The sequence below is a fragment of the Haliaeetus albicilla genome, chromosome 10 (assembly GCF_947461875.1).
Source record: "Haliaeetus albicilla chromosome 10, bHalAlb1.1, whole genome shotgun sequence".
Taxonomy (NCBI): domain Eukaryota; kingdom Metazoa; phylum Chordata; class Aves; order Accipitriformes; family Accipitridae; genus Haliaeetus; species Haliaeetus albicilla.
The window spans coordinates 31,135,474-31,146,355 of record NC_091492.1 but is presented as its reverse complement, the minus strand read 5'-3'; the positions used below and the strand labels follow the sequence as shown (position 1 = coordinate 31,146,355).

General features: G+C 43.7%; 1 protein-coding gene across 2 annotated transcripts in view; it reads right to left on the bottom strand.

Annotated features, from left to right (window-relative positions):
* Positions 1 to 8,288: 8,288 nt before the first annotated feature.
* Positions 8,289 to 10,882, bottom strand: part of ATP2A2 (ATPase sarcoplasmic/endoplasmic reticulum Ca2+ transporting 2) — a 47,785-nt gene continuing 45,191 nt past the window's right edge. For both annotated transcript variants that reach the window (XR_011326635.1, XM_069794757.1), the window contains exon 21: positions 8,289 to 9,417. Coding sequence is in view for 1 of the 2 variants with exons in the window: in XM_069794757.1 (XP_069650858.1) it covers positions 9,404 to 9,417 (14 nt within the window). In the remaining variant the exon portion in view is untranslated. The remainder of the gene's footprint in view (positions 9,418 to 10,882) is intronic.

The following is a 10,882-nucleotide window of genomic DNA, read 5'->3' as shown; positions in this document are numbered from 1 at the left end:
TTCAGGGAATATAACAATTAGCCCATAATAAGCAGCTGACCTCATTCCATCCCTTAATCATGTGCTGTGCACCTTAGAAGAAAAGATCATAAAGCCAAAACCTGAAGTTCAGACTGTGTCAAATCCGTGATGGAAGCTTCCCAAAGTGAAGCAGTTTGTAGCTGAGGCAAGAAAGCTGTTGCCATCCAGTTGTATTGTACAGCGGTGGTGTGTCTGCAAGTGCTAGTCTCTGGGGCTGGGTAAAGATAAGAGTGCCCATGGTTGTTTGAAATACTGAATTTAAATCACAGATGTCATTAGTAAGTTTTATTTTTTTTCCTACTTTGTGATAAGAAAGACACACAAGTGATGCAAAGGGACAGAATTTCTTTAAACCCTACATGAACTTGGGTAAGGGCTGAAAGACTTAATTTACTGGAGTCTAAAAGCAGCACACATTCATGATGTGGCTAGGAATTATCTAAATAATACATGGTCTGTAGCAAGCGATTTGCTCACACTTTATTCTGTAACATGCTGATAACACCTGAAATACTGGCAGTATTTCTAATTCTGATTTTCAGATCTTGGGAATCCAAGAATTGTGAAGTAGAGATAATAGAAGGAACTGAGGACTGCTGGCCAATACAAATGTTTTCTGTCTAACTGAAGTGCTTTTTCCTTTTCTGTTACTGCTGATTATAGAGATTTTTTTTTTTTTATTAACTAGGACCTTTTTTTTCTCCCCCCCCCCAATTCAATAACTGTCTTCCTCATTAGGCCTGTTTTTCTGTGGTGATTCTTCCCTCCTTGCTTTTCAGGAGCTCAGTGATGTGGAAACTGATCCATCCAGGGCAGAAGCAGGGAGTATTTGTTATTCAGCAAACCTTATTTCCTCACTTAGATCTCAGCTGTAAGGAAGTCTCAAAGGCTGTGCCTGCCATTGTAATTTCAAGTTACACAAATACAATCTAACCAAATATCTTAAAAAAAAAAAAAAAAAATCAGTGCAGTCTCCAGGGGTCTTAAATTTAGTGACCTTAGCTGGGCTTAAACTCAGTATAAACCTGTGATTTCAAACTAAATAGCCTTAGACAGGGCTTAAAGTAGCATGTTCTATCTAGGTAATGTGTATTCAGTACTGCCCATCAGTACATTGATAAAACTTTATGTAGTACCCAGCAAAACACAGGTACATTGCAGTTGATTTTGCTGTAGTTTCTTCATCAAAAGGAGCTGGTGTGGGTCTAAAAAATTATTCCCCTACCCATTATGTTCCTGTACTGCCAGGGTGACAGTTTGAAAAGTAATCCTGTGAACTGATACCTGAACCTACCGCAGAAATACTCCCACTCCTCTCCCATCCTTCTTTTACTTTTTAACTCTGCAAACCTTTTTGCTGCCTTTTCTACTATATTTTAAAATCCTTTATCTGTTCACTGCATAACCCTGCAAAAGGTTGGTTGGTTTAAGCATGTTGAGGAGGAGAGGGCAAGAACTGTAAAGCTGTTGTTGGATTGCTGGAGCCCTGGCCTAAGGCCTCTGTGATAATTAAAGTCTTTGTGTCAGTTCAGTAACCAGATCTCGGAGGGAAGGGTAACAGGGCAGGAGAAATGCTGGCCTGGAAAGGGGGAGAATGGGGCTACTGCTGCAATTCCTGCTGCATTCCTAGGACTGGCAGGCTCATTAAGATGTCATTTGAATGCCAGCCAAGAGGAGGCAGGGAGATGCCCAGGGCTGAGTATTTGGGTGAAAAAAAAATTATTCTGGTGCAAACACAGCTTGGGGAAGAGTGTTACGTTGAATTTCCCTGTGTGAAAGCTTTAATTTATATGTTAAGTCAAGCCCTTTGGCTAGTCCATGTCTATCACTGTTGATGACAACAACAAAATAGAATAATCTATGTTTTCACTTACTGTCTTGAGCCTTGTGCTTACTTTGGGAACATTAACGGTTGTGTAATGCTGGGTATGGAATGTGCAGAGGAAGCCTCCACTGCAGCGGGTCACTGATGGATGTTTAAACTGTAAAAGCCTCCATTTCAAATAGCTTCCCCAGAGAGGCCAAGGACTTGGTAAGTTTGGAGATCAGATTCCTTTTCCTCCTTTCTCTTTATCATCCCATCAAAACACCGATGCATGCAAATAGAGTGATGGTTTGGGGGTCTAACAAGAGCAGTACAGCTCCTGACTTAGGTTAAAAGAGATTAAATTTTCTACATCTGGCCTTTCACAGACAGTACCATTTCTTAAAGGACAGCGGATGCCATCTACTGAGCTGCTTGCCCTGTGGCGTGTGCTGTCTGCAGTGTGTTTGACCGTGGCGTGGCAGGGAATACTGACCTTGCATTCTGAACGTTTGCCTGTGGACCCTTCAGCTATCCTTTTTTCAGCTGTCAGCTGTGTGTTCCAGAGCACTGTGAGCCTTGTCTAGAGGACAAAGGGGAGAAAAAAAATCCCATGTCCTGAGACTTGGACTTGATATAAATTTCTTAAATATTTACAGGGAACAAAAAGTCCAATTACATCAAAGTGGCTGGACGGGCGGGCAGCAGCAGCAGCACACTGCTTAGCTAATGGGGGTTCAGTGATTTGGAACATATCCCGGTTGGGCTCCCTGGGCTGGGAGGGTTTAATGGTTGGCAGAAGTGAGGTACTTACATTGGCAGTTGATCCAAGAACTTGGGTTGATCTGGAAGCACAAAAGGGCCTGTTCCCGTGCCGGAGAGGTGGCGTGTTGCCCTGTGCTTTGCTATAAAGGCTGTTAAGATGCCAGCTCTTTCCCTGAACTGTTTAACTCTTTAAAAATTCCCTGAATTTTTGTTGTTCCTAACTTTTAGTGTATAATATATATTGTGTTATTCCTTAACATGCAGTATGGTTTGATAAGTTGAAGGTGGTAACTTGGCTTCATCCTCTTGGAATACTAAATAGTTTTCCAGGGAACTTAAGCGTGATGACATCAGCAGAGCAAGAACGGCAATCTGTGGATACGCATCTTCCTCAGACTGGTCTGTGTAAGCTGCTGTCCATGTGGTTCTTGAGATGAATGTTTGTTGGGAAGCCAGTAAAAAGCTGTGATCTGTGACCGAGGAGCTTTTTTTTTCTTGTAAAACTTGACAGGGTCCTGGTTAGCCAACGACAGAGTGGGATGGTGGCGTAACCACTGTTTCTGTTTTTCCTACTGAGGTCTGTAGTGAAAGTGAGGTGGGAAGAATGTTTGTATGGATTGAATTGTCTCTGTCGATCTGGTAGTCCCATGTGGCCTGGAGTGCAGGTATCTATTTAACTAACACAGGGAAAGTTTGGCATTACTCTGAAAGAAACAAGAATTCTTTTATTAGCCTAAGTTCTAGCTGGCCTGGGTAGCTACTGGATTCTCGTGTTGCTTCTGGCTGTTACAAGGGGAGGAACAGGGTACGGAGACAGACTTCAACCTTTCCTCAGCTTGCCAGGATGGCTTTTAATAGGTAGGAAAGCAGGTGGTGGCTCCAGCGAACTTTTGTGTGTGTTCTGTGGAGGATAATGTCACGCTGAAACTCGGCCAATTCGATAAGGCTGGAGGTCAAGTGTTTGCTCCCCTTATGGAAATATTGGCCTCTGAGAAGTTTTAAGGACCTTCTACCCAGTAACGCTCCAGCCCTGGAAATATTTGAGTTTTTGCAAAAGGGGTTTAACCCCTCCTGTGCTGTGCTTTGATTTCTGCTTTTGTACCTGCTGCCTCTATTGCCTGAAAAGGGTGATTAGGAAACAGATGGGTTTCATCTCCTTTTGCACTGTGATTTACCATCCATGCCATGAATTCAGTGGCTTTATGTGCTGGAAAGAACATCAATCATCTGGCCTTAAATACGTGTAGAGACAGATACAACTTCCTACAGGGATTCCTTGGGTCAGACACCAACCTGCTGAGTGTGCAGCCATGGCACAAAGGGAAGCAGTGCCTATCACAGGCAGAACTTGGCCGTTCCTCTCGCCTGCCCTGAGGGGAGGGGAAAGCCTACGGCCTGTTCCTAACCCCAGTCTAGTCCCAGTGCCAACCCAGTAAGAATTGCCTTTCCACTGGGCTGTTAGCGACAAGTAAAAGAGGAACTGAGTAGCTTGGTGGGATGCTGCCAGCGGAGCTTTCACCAAGATGGAAGTGTCTTGGTAAAGACTTCAAAGACCAACGCCTGCTGTGCAGCTGGTGAAGGGAGCTCTTAATCCCATTAGGCTTTAAGATCAGAGCATCAGCAGCTCCTTTTTGTGAAAGGTTGGATGTTGTTAGTCTTTCAAAGTACATCTGTTGGATAAAAGCCTTTCTGGTTTAGGTAGAGACCTCCCTAATGAGCACGTGGAACCTGATTAAGGTGTAGGGAAGAGCTAAATGCTGAGCTGGTCCTACCATTGCAGCTCTGAGTAGATGCAGAAAAGCGACTTCAGGAGTTAGAGCAATTTCCAAGAAGAAGAGAGAAGTATCCTGGGAAGTCTGAGTGCTCCAGGGTCAGCATCAACTTGAGAAAGGAATTCAGGACTTCAGTTTTAGGTGCTTCAACACCTTTATTCGCTCTGTCCTTCAACCTGGAATAAAGGAATGAGTGCCTGGTTTCCCACTGCGGTAGCCAGCCACTGGCAGCAGTAGCCTTTCTCTGGTTTAGTTATATGTGCTGATATGGATCTGGTGCTGTGCTGCACGCACATTCATTCTTCAGGCTCGTTTTGGCATGTCACATACAACTTTTTGCTGTTTTATTGTGGAATCTGGTTGACGCAATGCTGGGATGTAGGCAAAAAATGTCAGCAGTGCTGCTCAGGGATCTTCTGTAACTCTGGGAGGCAGAGGACTTGTTAAAGCAGGTTCTGTGTGCTTTGGAAACTTGGCCTTGGTTTCTGACAGGCCACCTGGTGTTTGCACGCCTTGTCTGAAGGAGTGGAGATCTAGTCAATGCTATAGTGATTTCCTTCTGGTTTGGGGGTTTTTTTTGTTTGTTTGTTTTTGTTGTTTTTTAATCTATGAGAGGCTTGGGAGCTGTGAGCAGGAGCAGCGTGGAGTTTGGAAAGCAGCCCATCATGAGTCCATACTCTCCGGTTGAGGCTGAAATTTCCAGCACCTGACGGCTGGTTTGTGAGCATGCATGAGTGGCTGTGGCTTGGGTTCTTGTGCTGTCAGTTCACCGAAAGCATAAAGCCCGTTGGTGGGATGTCCCGAGAAGCTGACAGTGCCCACAAACCAGAGGCTTAGATTTTATAATGGTACAGGATTTGGTATCCATAACTTATAGCCAGAGGTGACCTGTGTCCACAGCAAAGTCTGGAATTGCTGATTGCAGCATGGTGAGGTGACGAGTATTTGGCAGGAATCCCTGGAAAGCTGAAGAGCTCCACCATGAATCACTGTTGGCATGGCAGCCCCCCCAAGTCAGCCTGGCTATGGACGGTGAGGTTGTTCTTCCAGGAAGGGAAAGGACACACATTTGATGAGTTAAGGGGTGGTGGGAGCTTTTCTGCCCATGGTTTGCCTGCTGCAGGTCAGTCTCGTATCTAACCTGAAGGTCCGTGTTCGTGCTTAAGTCATGGCTAAGGGCAGTGACAAGAGAAACTTCTTTTCAGTCACGACTTCTGTCTGGGGTGTCCTGCCTCGCTGCATGTGGGGCAGCAGCAGGCGCAAGATGAAAATGCTCGGTGTTTTGCAATCACGGTACGCTGGAGCTGCGTGACTTGGTTACGAAGGCATGAGCTGGTTGCAGCCTGATTGTTGTTAGCCGCTGATGTTATCTTAGCCCAGCAGTAAAGCAGTGTTCCTTGCCTGCCTCTGTAGGAAAAATTGACTCCGCCACCTGCATAAATAGCAGTGGGTTTGTAGCAGGCTGGGCTTATCAGCTTTTGGGCATTTGTTGTTTCTGAACTTTATTTCAATTGATCTCTGCCTCAGAGAGGATGAATGGGACACACCAAGCAGTTTTTGGAGGCTGACCACCATTCAGAGTCAGGGGGACTGTCTGCAGGGACGTGGACAATCTCTTTGGGCTGAGTGACGTGCGAAGGGCAGCTCACACCACGTTGTGTTGAAAAGTCCCTGTCTCTCAGCTGCTTTCCTCAGGCTCCTGAACCTATACATGTAAAATTGGCCTAGAAGCCCTTTCCTTTGCCATGCCTGAAGAGCCAGAATTTTTACCTCTTCTCTTAATGTTGCTGATGTCAGCAAAATCCTGTGTCTGGCTTATGTCCAAGCTGGCACTGCCCCAAAAGCACTAATTCAAATGCAAGTGTCTAGGCGCTCCCATCATACTGCCCATTCCCTGCCAGCTGCTCCAGGAGGGGGAAGGGAATAACCCTTCTAGATTCAGTTATAAGGGGATAATCCTTCTAGATTCAGTTCCCACCATCTCTGTTTAAACAAAGGGCAGGGACTTGACCTGATTAGGCATATAGCCTCAGCCTGCTAAACTGATGTCCAAAGGCTTCTCCGCACTTCCACATTGGGTTAAATTGTTGGGATGAAATATTTTAGAAGAGCTCTTCAGGTGCTCAGAGCTCTGCCGACTGAGCAGAGGGTGGATTGCTGGTCTTCCTTCTGCAGTCCTGTGGCTTTTTCCTATCTGAGGTTGCGAAGAAAATTTGCCATCTCCTCCTCCAGAGGCTTTTCTCATTTCTCGCCCACTTTCCTGGGTGTGGATGTCAGTTCCAATCATACACAAATTCACCTTAATGTAAAAACAGGGCTATTTTCTCCCCTCTGTATTTACAGTTTGATGTAATATGTCTGTAAAGCCCAATAACTTGAGCTGTGGGGGACTGTTTCCTTGCTCTGTGGCTGTCAGTGGGCTCATCCATGCACCACTTTAGAGCCAGGGGTTTGCAGTGAGAGGAGGAGGAGGAGGGGAAGATGAAGCTGTTTATCTCAGCATCTCTTACCACATACTCTTGCACTCGAGTACCTAGCAACGCACTGAATGTCACGTTTTCTTCATATGGCTGTACTCCAAAGTGCTGCTTGCAGTTCATTTGGGTGACTTGTTATGAGTTAAGCTTGCAGATCATAATTTAAAGAAATGTTTAAAAATAAGTTATGAGCTTGGGCTCCGCTCACCAGCGAGGTGCTGTCTGAATGCAGAGATGCTGAAACCATCCGTGGAATGTAACTTGCTGCAACAGCAGCACAGACTGGGAGCGAGAGCCATTTTCTGAATAATGACTTCATATCATCACTAATCTTTACATCTGGTGCCAGTGCTGGTGAAAGAATTTCTGCAAGTTGAAAAAAGGGGCAGCAGATCAGCTGGGCAGCAGGAGTACCTTTCACACAGATGTGTTAGTACAACACAGGCAAGTGTAGGGCCGAGAAACTAGGACTTGATCTGCCTTCTGCTGAGAAAGTGAGCCTCACTTTTCCTCTCATTGCTTCCTAATTGAAGCAAGGCTAGAGGTTATGACAAGGGAAGAGGTGCTAATGGGGCAGTTTTTTCCACTGTGTTCTGGAAAAATGACTTTAATAATTTAGCTCAGGTGTCTGCATAAGCATTAACGAGAAACCTGCCACTGCCTTTGGGTGTACTGTCTGCAGTGGACCAGCTGGGAAGGTTTGCTGGTGACAGGGCTGTTGGTGTGTGCTGAAGACAGGCTATAAATAAGACAGCAGGAAGAGCTGCAGCTGTAGATAACAGCCGAGTGCTGAACTTGGTTCTGACAGCCCCAGCCCAGAGGTTAGGAGCAGAGCTCAGCTCGCTTACAACACTACCATAGTAGGAAGCAGCCACAAGCGCTTCAGCCCTAGGTATTAATGCATCCTCCACCATGCTATGGTTCACTGAACAACGGAATTCAACCCCAGTATTTTTAAACCTCACAGGGTTGTGTTTGAAGGGTCTCCGACACATCACCTCATTTGGATAATGCTTTGCTAGCAAGTGTGCTGGTATCACACGCTGGAGGTTGAGAGGCATTACACTTAATTTAAAACATTACTGAAGCTGGCTGAAGTCAAGAGGCTCCCCTTCCTCTTACTCCAAACAAAACTTAGTTTATGGGCTTTGGAGCAGAGTGTTACAGGACACTTACTTAGAAAATCCAGCTTTTGCCCTTGGGGTGCTTTAGTCTTGCCAAAGACTTAACACTGAGCCTGCACTCCGAGCTTGTCACAGGAGCTGCGCTGCTGCAGAATAGCCATGGTTTGGGGAATGGAGTAAGCCATAACAGACAGAAGCACTGCCAGCAGGCTACTTGTAGTGTGTGCTTTGTAGTTCTTCCTATTGCCTATGGACAGGGGAAGAGACTAGCAGCTACTTCAGGTTGGGGCAATTTAGAAAATAGAAAAGGACAAAAAAATAAAGATGTAGTTGGGAAAGAAATGTTTATTTTAAGTTTCTCAGAGGGATTTTACAAACAATGGAGCATTTTAAAAAAACTGAGTGATCAAAGTACTTGACAGTGTCCCTTACACACACACACACACACACACACAAGCCCCTGGACAGAGGAAATCACACCAGCAAGGAGGTCAATACTGCCGGAAGAGCAGCTGGCATCTGCATAGTTCTAGGAGGAAAGATTGCAATGGTGTTGGTGCTATTAAGTGTCATCCTGGCATTACTATAAGAGAACGCTGAAGTATGTACGCATGTACCTGCAGAAAACAAAGTGCATAAAATAACACGCAAAGTATGTATTGTAGAATAAATTTATTTACCTGATACAAATGAAACTAGGTGTGATGCTTCTTACTGACAGCATGTAAATAGACAATTGATCTTATTTACAACTTCTAAAGGTCATACATGCAGTTGTGGTAACTGGCTAAGTCGGTTGCTGCTTTTTAGATAAATGCATCACAATATTTTGTATTGCACCAACATCTGTCTTACTGCCTTAGATTTAAATAAGTTACATTACAGTGCAAAAGAGGTTGATTTGCACACATGATAAAAAAATCCAAAGTTAGGAACTGGAGGCTTATGGTTTAACATTCATCTGTAATCTTTTCAATTAATTTTATAAATAGGATAGCATTGTACATAAGCTGTTCTAGAGTAGTATGTTTGGATGATACAATACAGAGAAAGATTTGTCTACAACCAAAGGCATGCATTATTTTGATATTGTACATTGTATAAACTTGACATTTTACATACAGAAATATGGAAAATTGGCTGACAGCTCCGCAATTCTTGTTCAAGGATAAACAAACTCTTCTCCATGCAGCACAGAAACCAAACTTCTCTGGAGAGAGTTTCCAATTCAGTAAGCTATATTGCACGTTTGTACATCTGTATAATGAAGTCCTAATGGTACCACACATTTCTTCCACAGAGAACACAATGAGTTTTGTTTTAGGGAAAGCAAAGAACCTTTACACATGATACATGCAGAAGTTTTGGTAGATGTGTTGCTAAAAACACATGCACGCAACAAAACAACCTTACATTTCTGCAAAATTGTTTAGGAAGCGATTACTCCAGTATTGCTGAAAAGGAAAGAAAGAAAAGGCATCAGTTAATGAAAGGATGAACGCTAAGTATCATTATACAAGCAAGACTAAGATCAACAGTGACAGAAGAAAGAATGTTAAGTTTGGTAACTGGCTGCTCTGTCATTGAAGGGACACTCTCAGGTTACTCTGTTCTTAAAGCCCAGAAACCTCTGGATTATGGCTCAGCTCTTCTGAATGCAGCAGAGCTCTCTATCATCAGCAAAGCCAGTACTTCCTACAGAAGACTGCAGCAAAAAATTCAGACATATTTAGAGAGCTTTTGCCTTTCTCTGCCTCACTAGTGGCAATAGACAAGTCTCACTTATTTGTAATTTTTACTTTCAAGTTCCCTACTACACAGTTTGAGCTCAAGTTTTTAAGAACTGTAGGGGTGTTTTTCTAATCAAGGCATTATATTACAAGTTTGGCCCCAAAGTGACCTAACAATGTCCCTTTTCCAAGTTATGCAGCTTATTCTGGGAAGTAGTAGGAAAGCTTTGAAGAAGTCATTAAACTACACAGATTAATGCATAGGCAAAGGGTAGAGTACAACGTAATAAAGCTCCTACTGTACTTTACCCCTAAAATACAGCAAAAGGTTAGCCTTGCGTCTAGGAGAGAAGAACAGTGTACTCTCATTCCCTAGAACTTGATGGTGGCTCTTCAAAACACTGCTTCAACACTATAAAATTTAGGCTCTCCTGCTAAGATTTGAAAATGCATATTAATGTAATTAAGGATGTAATTAGCAGAGATTAGGGAAACAGTTAATGGTTAGAAGTGCAAAAAAGTAAACAAGACAGGTGCAAGAGACAGACAACTTTGTATCAGTTTTACCTCCCTTCATCTCAGCAAATTCAACCATCTTTAAGCTGTTTACCACATATATTCTGTGCATCAGCTGTGTTCTTGGAACAGTGACAGAGGACTGCTGTACTGCATTTTATCATCAGATTAAAACCTCATTTTCTTACGATTAGCCTTCTCTAAAATAGCCTCCCTACAAACATAAGCCTCATAGCATTTTGACAGACTGGCATATATTTTTCTGCAGCCTCTTTCAGACTTATTTATTTGCAATAATAGTTTGGGAAACCAAGTATGAACTATTTTTATTGCTTGGATGCCAGCACAAAGGAGCAGCTCGTTGTGTAGCTCTCAACAGTACTTTGAATCACTCTGATTTGAAAGCAGAGGCCTGAGGCACTATGAAGATAAAAGCCCCTGTCTAAATATTTGACCTATGACTGCAGCTGCCTGACCATTTTCTTTGCTCTGATTTGGACCAGGCTACGGAACACTGAATTCAGGAGGAGCTGCTCTCATACCAAACCCCACTGGTTTCCCAGCATAAGCTGATATCATCCCTGCTGTTCCGAGCATAAGGTAGCATCAATCACATGATTGATACTAGTCTTACATACCTCTCGCACTAGAAAATAAGTTGATATGTGAGGAC